Below are 12,825 nucleotides of genomic sequence, written 5' to 3'. Positions count from 1 at the left end.
ATTGTTCTACCTGCAAAAATTCATTCCTTCTGACCTGAACAGACACCACTTCCTTTTCTCAGCATGACTGGTGACATGACATGCTCCTCCCAGAGATAACTGCTGGCTTTATTTTTATTGGAAATGATGGATGCAGCAGCTGATAAGTAAAAAAGGGCAATTTAGCCATGGAGTGTTGCAGCATTTGTCATATGAGGACAGCAAATGATTTACATTATCTTGAAAAGTTAATTTTTAGCGAGGGTCTTGGGAAGGCATCAGCCTAAGAGGGACCTAAGACAGCCTAAGGTGGGTTCCAGCTGTGAGAGCAACAAGGCAGCACTGCTAATACTTGTCTTGAAAAGTGTATTGCTGAAGAACTTGGTTATTGGGCAGCACTGGCAAAAAGGGAGGAGTACACAGAAGTGGGAAGGAGAGCAGAAGGGGAGGAGAGGAGTGGGGTGCCATTAGTGTTTTATCGCACCAGGTTATTGAGTTGAATGCCATGGTAGGTGAGCTCCTGGCATTAACAGAAAGGTGATGAGCCTCCAGCAGCCTCAGAAGGCTCCTCTGCCCAGTATCCAGGGGATATCGATCTCCTCCTGGACCCTGAGGGAGTGAGTGAGTGAGGCACAGTGGGAGTTCTTCCTGCTGCGATCCTGCTTCATGACGAGTTCTTCCCAACCTGCAGGCAACTCACTGAAGTCAGAGCACATAATTTGATTCGTCAGCTTTATCAGTGCCCAAGAGCTCCAGAGAGCATCACCTTCAACATCCCAGAGGCTCCTCTACCCGCACGTGTTTGACATGCATAAGGAAGTAGGAGACACTGGTTGTTACACAGCAGTCAGTCAATGAATTGAGCATGAAAACAACACTGTGCACTTGAACAGAGACCAGACAGGGTGTGGAGTCTCCCTCACTGGAGATATTCCAGAATTGTCGGGACACAATCCTATGCCGTGTGCTCTGGGATGACCCTGCTGGAGCAGGGCTTTTGGACCTGATGACCCTTTGTGGTCCTTCCAGCTTGACCCATTCTGTGAATCTGTGAACGCTGACTGGCCAGCTACATCACTGCACTACACACCCAGGGCCAGCAATGCTCCCACCCAGCACTGAAACTGTCCTGACAAGAAAATGAGGCAGATTGTGATGGGGCAGCCTCCATTCATTTCATCCATCGCATCGCATCGCATCGCATCGCATCGCATCGCATCGCATCGCATCCCATCCCATCCCATCCCATCCCATCCCATCCCATCCCATCCCATCCCATCCCATGCCACCCATCCATATCAGCCCCCACTGCCTGCTCGCAGCAGCCCCTGCCCGGCTCGGCCCTTGGGGACGGCGGCTCGGGCAGGGGCGGAGCGGGGCCCGTCCCGCCCCGGCGGGGCCTCGGGAGCGGGCGGCGCTTCCGGGGCGAGCGGTGGCGCCTGCCCCGAACCGGCGGAGAGCCGCGGTCCCTCCCTGTGCGCTCCCGTCCGCGGGCGGCGGCTCCGCCGGGGCAGCAGCGGCCGGGCCGGGCGCGGGGCGCGGGGCTCTGGGCGCGCAGGCGGCGGCTCGGGCAGCCCGGAGGGGCCTCCGGAGCCCCGGCAGGCGGGAGCGGGAGCAGCGCGGCCGCCGCCATGGACGAGTTGGACACGGAGCCGCCGCTCGTGGTGCGGGACGGGCGGGCGGGACCGCGGGCGGTGCGGGGACATGAGCGGTGCGGGGCCGGGGCGCCGCTAATGGACACTGTCCTCTCACAGGTGGTGCCGGGCGCGGACCCATCGGCCCGGCAGCTTTGCTTCGCCTGGGGCCCCGCGGAGGTGCTGGTGTGCGAGACCCTCTTCGGCCGCGCAGGTGGGTCCCGCTTCCGGGGCCTGTCCCGGTCTCCGTGCCCGTCCCGGTTCCGGGGTGAGGGCAGGGGCGGGCACTGCTGCCCGGGTGCTGACGGGCTCTATTGCAGGTACCGGGGAAGGAGCGCCGAGCTCCTCCCGCGTCTTCGTGGTCCGCAGGGATCAGGACATTTACATCCAGACGCTGCGGAAACTCTTCAACGAGTCGCACGGGATCTTCATGGGGCTGCAGCGGAGCGAGGAGGAGCTGGCGGGGAAGTCGCGGAAGGCGCAGTGAGTGGATGGGGTGGGTGGGAGGCACCCGCTGCCCCTTCTCCAGCCGAGTCAACGCCAAGGGCTGATGAGGCAAGTGCCGCTGGCCAGACTGCTTTGACCAGCTCTGGAATCAGCAGTGGGGCAGATAGAGTGACCGTTTTGCGGGGATCTTACAAAGCAAGGCTCGGATCCTTCCAATAATCACGCTGGTATAGTGTGGCACAGTCTCACTGATTCCAGCTGGATCCACCCAGGTACTGGGAGTTGCTGCTGCAGAGAAACTTGTAAGGATTTAGGGAGCATAAGACTAACACTCTTAACAGCTCACTCCAACTAAAGTTTTTCTGTGTTTGGCAGATTGGTTCAAGTGAGTAAAAACTACCGGTCAGTGATAAGGGCCTGCATGGAGGACATGCACCAGGCAGCTGGTAAGTTTGTTTGTTTGTTCTGTTACTGCAGGAAAAGGAAACACCAGTTGCAATTATGAAAGTAGTATTTTAATGGTAACTTACTGCAACTACCATACAATAGCATGTGTAGGTTTCAGTAATTAACAAGACTCCATTTCCATGCTGGAGATTTCCAAGTTGGTTTGTAAATCTGGTCAGAGACTGTTTCTTCCTACTGTATTGTAACTGATTTTCTGGGGACTTGCAGCCTTTTCATATCTCATGTGGCAGATATATGGAAAGCTCTCAAAGCTCAGAAGGGACTGTCAAAGGTAAATATGTTGCTCTTTGACTTTCCTTGTTTTTCCCTCAGTTTCGACCCGGGACCCTGCCCTGCAAGGCCAGTACAGCACTCAGGTAATCTGCAGTCATGTCAGGGTGAGCGTGGATAACTGTCTGGTGAATTCACCAGGCCACCATTGTGGCATGAGGTGCTTCACATTTAACTCTGCCTTATATATGAGATGCAGTTCATGACCAAGAATAAATGGAAATAAATAGTTAATTCCTGTATTTCTAAAACAATAAAGATGCCTAACACTTCAATTCACTGCCGTGTCTTAAACATATTTGCTGTTGTAGATGTGATGTTTTCTTGTCATCTCAAAGCTGACAAGAAAAGTTTCAGACTTGCCTGTGTGGTGTTTCACCTTTCACTCAGATTCCAATCATCTGCCTCTGAGCCTCGTAGCAACCTCTGGGTGTTCATAGTGAGCTGTCAGATCCATGGGAGTGTTCTGGGAAGAGCAGAGTGCTCACACCAGTTTTGTCCTATCAGCTGCAGTGATGTTGCTTCACTGGCCTTTCTTCCTTTAAAGTTTGTATTGAGTCTTAAAAGTGCAGAAAGGCTGAAAATAAGACCAGTTAGATAGCTCACTGGTGAGAGATTATTGCTGCATTTCAGTACATAGTGTCAGTGTTTTCTGATAAAAGTGTGAAATTGTGGCCTGTGTCTTTTAATTTTTATCTCTGAAATGTCAGTATGATATTTCTCTGTAAAAACTGATTGCTGTGGACAGCAGATGCCTTTGTGTGGTTAAAAAACCCAACTGGAATAATGACTAGCTCTGAAACTTGGCCCTGCTTTCCTTCAGGTTTCCATTCTCTCTGCGATGGAGCTGATCTGGAACCTGTGTGAGATTCTGTTTGTTGAAGCAGCTGCAGGTGAGCTGTGAACAATCCTGGTGTAAAGACTGAAGGGTTTCTTCTTTGCATATTTATTTGTTTAAAATGTATATCATACTCACTGTGCCATAGTTTAATGTCTTAGAGATATGCAGAGTGTCAATAAGTCTTTTAATACCCTTTCTGCCTCAGTTAATTGCCTTCTTTATATTGAATTATGTCAAACTACTCAATTTGCCTTCTATTTTTCTCCCTTACTGATTTAAATTGTTTCTTTGTCAGAAAGGTTATGAAGAAGAGGGATATCAAAAGTTGTTGCCAATCTCTTTTACTTACAAGCTTAAACATGTCTTTGAGCATCAAATGTGTTGATGCCAGCTGACATTTACACAGCTGTGATACAACTCCTTTTACTTTAGGTTGCCATTTTTGAAGTCACTCTGTTTACGTTGGCATTTTAAAGTAGTAAATAATTTTTGAAGGAAATCAGATTATGCAAACCAGTGTGCTACTTACACAGTCCCAGGATTCAGGAGAGATTCACAAGTTATAGGTTACTTAATCTAAAGTAATCACCTAGTGCCAGATTTCTTCCTCATATTCAGTTAGTAATAATGAAATGATGCTAAAATAAACAGAAATATTCTGTTTGTCTCTTGGCATTGCAAGATTTATGATCTGAATCACTCACTTCTTATTTCTTCAAGTTTGGGTTTTCTACTGGACCGTGTTGCTACAGGAAAATCTGTCAGAGGCTGGGTGCTCCCAGGGCCTCTCTGCTTAAGGAACTCTGTAATTTGGGGGTGGCAGGTAGAAAATCCAGTCAGTAAATCTCATTGTGTGATGTCAGACTGTTGCAAAGTGTGTGAGAGCAGTTTGGGAACAAACACGTGGGAGCTGACAGAGGGAAATCTTGTCTGCACAGCTGGGCCCCTCCTGCTGCGCCTGCTGGACTGGGTGCGGCTCCACGTGTGTGACGTGGACAGCACGGTCCGGGAAGTTCTGAGCAGCGAGAGTCCATCCAAACACAAGCTCTTCTGGAACGTGGTGAGTATCACCACCTGGAAGGTTCTTAAACAAAGGGAATTCATGTCTGGGCTTTCTTTCCTCTTCCCTGCTGGATTCTACACCTCATTGCTGTCTGCCTGTGTAGGCTTTAGGGTGAAGCCATTCTCATTCCCATCATCATCCTTCGTGACCCATAGAGATCACACCTTACACTGTTATTTGAATTAGCAGTGCCTACAGTGTAAACATTTTAATTCAACTTCCCTTGCCTGAATCAGAGGTTGAAATTCCCCTCTGATTCCTTTCCTGGGTGTTCCATAGCCTTGCCCAGCGTGGAGCTCATGGACAGGGGGTTTTTGCAGGTGGATGTCTTTGTGCTCCAAGGCCGGATGGACGAAGCACGGCACCTGCTCTCCAAGGAAGCCAGTGCCAATCCCACATCCATGAACATGTACAAAATCTTGGATGACTTGATGAAGAAGATGCCTGTGCCCAGTGTATGTACAAAGTGTGTTTTTTCATGCAGTTTGTTGGGAAAATCCACTGTCTTGTGTCCCCCTGTGTAACAATTTGTTCCCCTTTAGAACATCTCAGTCTTACTCCTTTACAGTAACAATATTTGTGTTCTTGAATTGCCCAAAGACTCAACAATTCAGATACAAGCATGTTAGGTGACAAATCAACCTAGAAAGATGACAGGCAGCCTCATGTTTAGCTTTTTATCAGTGAGTTACTGTGAGTTTGGCCCCAGAACCTGGTGTGATTTGACTCGGTGTTTCCTTTATTCCCTGTCTTCCTTTATTCCCTCTGTTCAGCTTGGCAACACCCAGACACTGACAGAGCTGGAGCTGAAGTGGCAGCACTGGCACGAGGAGTGTCAGCGGTATCTACAGGATGGAACTTTTGCTTCCAATCCCCACATGGAATCCATCTGCAAGGTGTGTTTTTGCTGGGAACAAAAGAAACTTTGGACTAAAGTATTGAATCCATCATTGTGGATTTCAGGAACCCAGAGCAGCCATAAGTAACTTTAGTATGTCTCCTATCCTCTGTTTGCCCGCCTGGGCACATGGGTTTCTCTCCCTGTCCAAGGCCCTAAGGCTGATTTGGAAACTGGGCTGTGAGAAGGATCTTTATTATGTAATTTTGATTAAATCCTCACCTTTGCAGAACAGGAGTAATGCCTCTGGAGAGCTGGAGTGCAGATGTGTCCATTGCTTACTCTGCATCATTCCTGCTGTGTTTTTGTCCCATTAGATCCTGCTGGGAGATGAGGATGCCATTCTGGAGAAGAAGGAGCTCATGACCACATGGTATCACTTCCTGGTCACCCGGCTCCTGTATTCCCACCCAACGGTGAAGCCGCTGGAGCTGCGGTTCTATGCACAGGTAGGAAATACAATTATTCTTATATTCTCTACTGTTGCAAGCACACAAGGGTTACTGCACTGAAAGGAGAAATCTTACAGCAACTACATCCCTGTAAGATGTTATCTGGAGTTTGTAAAAGGACTGGGAGACTGATAAAGTTGACAAATAATTATTGAAGACCCACTTTTCAGTGTCTTAATGTTGCCAGTCTTGTTCCTGCAAATTGTTTTCTCGGTTCCCTTATGCTAAAATAAGGAAAATTCCATTTTGTTAATGTGTTCAGCCTCCATGACCTGTTATTTCACATAAAATAACTGCTACATCCAAACAAATGTCTTGCTTCTGCATTTTTCATGTCTTGTCATCTCATTCCACAGTCTAGTATGGACCTGTTCCTGGGTGGAGAGAGCAGCCCTGAGCCTCTAGACATGATTTTAATGGCAGCCTTTGAATTTGAGATGCATCAAGTGATCAAGGAATGCAGGTTGAGTTTTAAGGTTTTTGGTTCTCTAGTTCTACAGGATTGCTTCTGTGTATTTGGGGCAGGGGGGTATGGATACAGAGCCTTGGTCATCCTTGCAAGGAATTTAGCAAAAAAATGTGAAGCTGGCAGCAACTAAAAGTATTCCATTAGGTCTGGGACATTGCAGCCAGACCTTGCACTGTAACAGAGCTGTGTATTGGTAAGAAATGCCTGTGGAAAACCTGACATAGTCCTTGGCAGTGGTAGGCTTAGTTTTTTCTTTTGCTTCAAACACAGCATTGTCCTGAGCAACTGGTGGTTTGTGGCTCATCTGACTGACCTGTTGGATCACTGCAAACTCCTGCAGTCTCACAATCTCTAGTAAGTATTTATTTACTTTATTTGAATAAAGCTGATTGAGATAGCCCAGAGGAAAAAGAAACAAAAGAAAACATGCTGCAGAAATTGAAAGCACTTGTGAAGTAAAGTCAGCAGGTTTTTCCAGTGAGATGCAAATAATAATATCTGGATATTTGCTCTCTTTCCCCCCCAGTTTTGGTTCAAATATGCGGGAATTCCTCCTGCTGGAGTACGCCTCAGGACTCTTCTCCCATCACAGGTACCAATTTTTGCTTTATTGCTCATAGGACAGACTAACACTGAGGCACCCAAAACAAATAACTGCATGTTCATGAAGTAAAAGGGCAAAAATTAGAGCAGACACTGTTAGAATTTCAGCAGAGGTGTCCCTAAGGGATTGTACAAGATGGGCACATTTCCCTTCCTGAATGGAGACAAAAGCTGTTAGAGCCCTTCACACGTCATGACCTGGGCACAGCCACTCCTGCCACTGTGCAGAGTGCCTTGCACTGAAGCTCTTACGAGCTGCACGTATTCCAAAGTTGTGGCATTCCAAAGTTATGTTACAGGGAGCTGGCATGGGGTAGAAAGGAAAAGCCATTTCAGGACTGAATACAGAGTTAATCAGAGCTAACAGTTATTAATGCAGACTCAGATTCTCCTTGGGGCTTTACTGTTGTGCTCATTGAAGATTTCTAGGGTTGGAATGGTGGTGATTTCTCCCCTCTCTCAGCCTGTGGCAGCTGGGGGTGGATTACTTCGACCACTGCCCGGAGTACGGCCGAGTGTACCTGGAGCTGCACATCGAGCGCATCCCGCTCAGCACGGAGCAGAAGGCCCTCAAGGTGCTGAGGATCTGTGAGCAAAGGCAGATGCACGAACAAGGTGGTGCATTTTCAGTCTCACTGTTTTGCAGTGATCCAGCTGAACCTTCTGACACTAATTCTTCCCCTCCTTTCCCCCCAAGTGCGCAGCATCTGTAAGATCATGGCTATGAAGGCGCTGCGGAACAACCGCCTGGGCTCTGCCCTGTCCTGGAGCATCCGGGCCAAGGACGCGGCCTTTGCCACCCTCATCTCAGACCGGTGAGGCTGAGCCAGCAGCTCCCAGGCTGGGCGGGGACAGGGGAAAGGTGGCTGCTGTGCCAAGGGCTAGGAAAGCTCCCACTGCTGCAGGTGGGGCCAGGCACCTTCTTCTGGACCAGAAAACAACACCCTCGGGTGCTCTCCCCTGCAGTACCCCCAGCTGTGCCTTCTCTGTGGTGTTTTCCTTCCTGACATCTAGAGACAGAACAGCTTTATCTGAGAGTCCAACCCCCTTAGACCTTGCTTGGATAAACATTTCTTTTAACAACTTCTGTTTTCTGCCCCTCACTTGCTGTGACAGAGCTGTTTGATGGGCTGGACAGTGACCCAGGGGGCTGATTTGGGTGGAGGATAATCCCCACCTGTGCTTTATTCAGCAGATTATTTATAATCAAGTTCACTTCACAACCTCCAAACAAGTCAGTGGCAGTCACTTAAGCCACTGTTTCTACTAAAAATTTGCATCAAGGAGTGGTTTTATCGTGTCCCTGGCTTTGCATGAGACTCTCAAAATTCCTGACCTTTTCTGGGGTGGGAGGGTTGTTATCAAAGTGAGGAGAATGCTGGCACTTGGCTCAGGCCTCAACAAAAGCTCTGGCAACTCTTTATGCTTTTTAATCTGTAACAATCCATGTTGTGTGGGTTTTGCTAATTGGAAATAGGCAGAGACCAATCTCTGCATAGTTAGAGTATAATTTTGAAGTTACACTCTGGGTAGGTGGCCAGGCAACACTCTGTCTTCAGCAGTGGAAAAAGGAGAGGTAAGAGATTGCTGGTCTGAGGTTTTGGGGGGTTTTTGCGTTTATTTGAGGGAGTGGGAATCGTTACATTTCCTTCAACAGAAGGATGAAAAAAAACCATCACAGGAAGCAGCTCTGCAGAAAGCAGCATAATGGAGGCTGTAACAAAACAGATGAAAAGCTTTTAGCATTGTTTTTGTTCCTGTTGCTTATCAACTTTTTTACACAGCAGAAAAACAGAGCTTTTGTTATGATCTGGGAGTGTTACTTATGCATCCACCAGCCTCAGCTTCCTGCCTGCCTTCCTTCACTTACTCGTTTTAAAGAATAGATCTCAACTACCACAGAATGTGAAGAATCAATGAAGTGTCTGTTAAATGTACATTACACCACTTCCTTGGCCACTTCCAGGGAATGTTTGACAACTTCTGAAACCCTCGGGGAGGTCGATCAAGATGGAACTGAGCTGTACAGTCAAGTTTTCTGGGAAGGGATGAGGAGGTACAGACTGGATGTGGATGATGTCCTTCTCTCTAAGCTTTTCCTTAACTTTCTCCCCAGATTCCTTAAGGACTATTCTGAAAGGGGATGTTTCTCTGACCTGGACCTCATTGACAATCTGGGTCCGTCCATGCTGCTCAGTGACCGGCTCACATTCCTCGGTGAGAGCTGCCTACAGTGTCCATACTGGTCTGTTACGGAGAACTCCATGGAATTACTTGGATTTATGCTTTCTTCCATCTGGCTATCTCCTGGTTTAGTGATGAGGGGAAAGCAAATGGTGAATGTGGTTTGGGATGCAGCTGGTACCAGGGGTGGTATTTACCACTGCCCTCACACCAGGTACCTGCTCTACTCTGAGCAGGACAGGCTCAAATCCTGACACTTCCTGAACTTCCCCTTCCTTGCTCTTTTTCCAGACTGTATCACTGCGTCAACAGGCTCTGGAATACTAACCAATGCTGCCTTAGGGGGTTCATTGGAAGAGTAATCCACTGCTTTAAGTTATGTTGACCGTGTTATAATTTTACCAAGTTCTCCAAAGTCTCCAGTGTGTGGGTTCAGTGTGCCAGTCAGGCTCACTGGAACAAGAGCCCTCCCTGCCCTCTCACTGAGCACTTGTGCCAAGAGACACTGAGGGCCTCCAGCTCATTTCCTTCAGGTACCACAGCTTCCTTCTGCCTGGCACAAGGCAGGCTGTGGTAACCTGCCCCTCTGCCTGCAGCTGCTCTGAGGCCTTTGATTCATGGACCAAAACAGGAAATTGAGATAAAATATCCCTTTGTCTGATGCTGTGAGTTAGGAAGCTCCATTTCAGGGGCCAGAATCTGATAGGAATTTGGAATAGCTGTCAGCATTGGACTGACTCCTCTCTACCTGATGCCACCATTACAAGGGAGGGATGAGCATGAGTTTTATCTGTTTCCCCTTGGTCCAGCTTGCAAAACTGGAGCTGAATTTCCTTCATTAAAGCTTATCCTGAGTTAGGTCTAGAAGCTGAACATGACTTACCAAATTGGTAATCCCTCAACTCTGCATGCCCAGCATCATCTAGTGATGCTGTCAGCCTCAGAGAAGGCATTTCCCTTGCTGCTCTTTATAAACAATCCTAAAAGGCCTGAAAATATTTCTGCCTGTTTTTCTTTTGGGCATTTTAGAACATCAGGTGTACTTTTGCTGGACAACTTTCCCATGTCTCTGCCTTGAGCTCAAGCATTAGTCAAGGTGAATCTGAATGGGAATCATTAACTTCCCGTATTGTGGCAGTTTAGTGGATACAGAATGAACCCCACTTCCATCCTCAGCCACTTCTCTCATGCTGGATATTGATCTCACTAATGCTTAGCAAAAGCAGAACTTTCCCTATTAACAAAGATCCCAGTTTCCATTTAAACAACCAGGAAGACAGTGCAGCCTTTCAGACCTCCTGATACTCTGTGACCTCAAAGAAGACATTCTCTCTGCTCTCTAAGCCACTGGGGCATTGCTCCCCTGCAGCCACTCAGCATGAGGCAGCAGCAGCCACTGACCAGGTTGATGGGAACCCTGAAGCTCACCCAGAACAGCAGCAGGGTTTGGCTGCCCTTTCAGGAGGCTCTGCTGTCACTTTCCTTCATGCACCACATTCCCAATTCCCCAGACTGGGCTGCTTTGGGCTCATTTTGGTTGAGGGTGGTTCTGCTACGTGCTTTGTGGGAGCAGAGGGATCTCCCAGGCCCAGCAGCCCCTGATGCCTCGCTCCCTCCCCCCGTGGCAGGGAAGTACCGGGAGTTCCACCGGCTGTACGGGGAGAAGCGGTTCCCGGAGGCGGCGCGGCTGCTGCTGACGCTGATGACGGCTCACATCGCCCCCTGCTCCTTCTGGATGACACTGCTCACGGACGCGCTGCCGCTGCTGGAACAGAAGGAGGTGAGGTCCTGCTCACACCCCCCAGGGGGCCTCTTCTTTTTTCCTGAAAAGGGAGCTCAAAGTAGGAGTGATCCCCTTCCTGCTCCTGCCAGGACCTGTCCATGGCAGCTCCAAGTGTCCCAGCAGTGGGAACACTCAGGGACCCAGGAAGGGATAAATTGACTCTTACCTCGGTTCCCTGCTTTTACAACAGCAGTGGAACTCATCTGCACTGGTAATTTAAGCACACGCTGCATCCAGCTCCTTTGGGTACTTGGCTTGAAGACTGTTCAGTGCTTCCTTCTTCTAAGCAGAGTTTTTCTGTTAAGATCCATCAAGACAAGGACAATTCAGCAATTACAGACCCAGAGCAGCCACTCTGACCTCATAGCTGACCCTGCTGGGTGCAGGAGGTGGTAGCTCCTGCAGACCTCCCAAAGTCACATCCAGCCTGAATTATCCTTGGATCCTGTGATTTGAAGGGTCAGAATGGATCTGTGGGAGTGTAAAAGCATTCTCTTCAACTGCATTATCTTCTCAGCCTGTGTGATGTCCTTCAACTTGATGTTTTTCAGTAAATACTTTGATTTCCACAGGTCATATTTTCAGCAGAGCAGACTTATGAGTTGATGCGATGCCTGGAAGACCTGACAGCAGGGAATCCAGATCAGCAGAAATTCCAGGTAGCCCCAGTTCTGAGGACAACTGGATAATGAATCGAGGGGGGCCATGGGAAGGGTTAGGGAGGGAAGCTCTGCCTTTACATTCCTAGTGAGGGCTTAAGAGAGGAACAGCCCAAATCACAGAGACTGGCACAGGGGGTTCAGGGCAGCCAAATGAAGCATCAACAAGAGACTGAAGTATTCACAAACCCAGTGCAGGAGTGCTCCTACTCCTCATGTTCTGATGGTTTGCACTGGACCATGATGCTTTTCCAAGATAAATAATTGCACATTACATGGGCAATGAAGAGCTTAGCTGTTGCCATCCAGCAGCTCTGGCTCTTGAGCATTCCAGGCACAGAACAGGGAACTGTTTGCTGCACACGCAAAGCCCTGCAGCATCCAGGGAATGAAAAGGCTTGGCAATGCTGCCTTGGGTTGAGCTATTAAGTAGGAAATGTAGCTTTTGCTCTTCTCAGGAGGTCCTTTAACAGGTAATTAATTACCTCTTACTGACCTACATCTTTACTTTCGACACCCAGAGACAGACCCTGTCACCAGCTCATTGCTGTGTGCAGTCCCCTAACCCAGGCTGTGCTCCCTTCCAGGATGATGATGTTGAGACAACCAAAGTGGAAATGCTGAGACTTGCTCTCGCACGGAACCTTGCACGAGTCATTGTCAAAGAAGGCACTGTGGAAGGGTCTTGAAGACTGCAGGGTGTTCCTCTTCCTCTGGGGCTTACTGTACATAAACTTTTTTCTAAGATTAAATGTTTTGTTTTGCAGATTGCTTGGTCATTTGTTCTTGTCTTCCATAAACAACTTTATATAGATGTTTTTTTAACTTCTGTGAAGGAGCTGCATCAAAATGTTACAGCTGCTTGTTCCAGCTTGGCCTGGCAGCCCTCCCCTTGTGAAGTGACCCTCACTACAACTTTTCCTTGGATTTTATGTTTTCTTTGCCTCTAACACCCAGAACTGAAACAAAGGCCACCTCTTAAACCAGCGGGGTTTCAGAAACAGCAGCTTCTCCATTTTTGCTTAGGAAGGTCTTGAGTCGATAGTTTCAGTTTGAGGCTTTCCAGAAGCAGCCC

General features: G+C 48.5%; 1 protein-coding gene across 1 annotated transcript; it reads left to right on the top strand.

Annotated features, from left to right (window-relative positions):
- The first annotated feature begins 1,516 nt into the window (after positions 1-1,516).
- Positions 1,517-12,510, top strand: NUP85 (nucleoporin 85). Its single transcript, XM_082294058.1, has 19 exons — positions 1,517-1,643; positions 1,734-1,827; positions 1,934-2,096; positions 2,436-2,506; positions 2,841-2,884; positions 3,622-3,691; positions 4,578-4,699; positions 5,023-5,157; positions 5,476-5,598; positions 5,918-6,049; positions 6,409-6,515; positions 6,792-6,875; positions 7,048-7,113; positions 7,588-7,739; positions 7,822-7,939; positions 9,241-9,341; positions 10,937-11,088; positions 11,664-11,750; positions 12,338-12,510. The coding sequence occupies exons 1-19, from the start codon at positions 1,611-1,613 to the stop codon at positions 12,437-12,439; spliced, it is 1,956 nt and encodes a 651-aa protein (XP_082150184.1). The 5' UTR covers positions 1,517-1,610; the 3' UTR covers positions 12,440-12,510.
- Positions 12,511-12,825: the final 315 nt, after the last annotated feature.

The sequence above is a fragment of the Coloeus monedula genome (assembly GCF_965178545.1).
Source record: "Coloeus monedula genome assembly, chromosome: 19".
NCBI lineage: Eukaryota > Metazoa > Chordata > Aves > Passeriformes > Corvidae > Coloeus > Coloeus monedula.
Note: the sequence above shows the minus strand (reverse complement) of the source record. Positions and strands in the feature narration are given on the sequence as shown.

Bases quoted from the DNA above. Each gene is read 5' to 3' on its own strand.
- NUP85 (XM_082294058.1), top strand. From the start codon at position 1,611: ATGGACGAGTTGGACACGGAGCCGCCGCTCGTG. The intron at 6,876-7,047 runs GTAAGTATTTAT...TTTCCCCCCCAG, and splicing joins CTGCAGTCTCACAATCTCTA to TTTTGGTTCAAATATGCGGG. The intron at 7,740-7,821 runs GTGGTGCATTTT...TTTCCCCCCAAG, and splicing joins AAGGCAGATGCACGAACAAG to TGCGCAGCATCTGTAAGATC.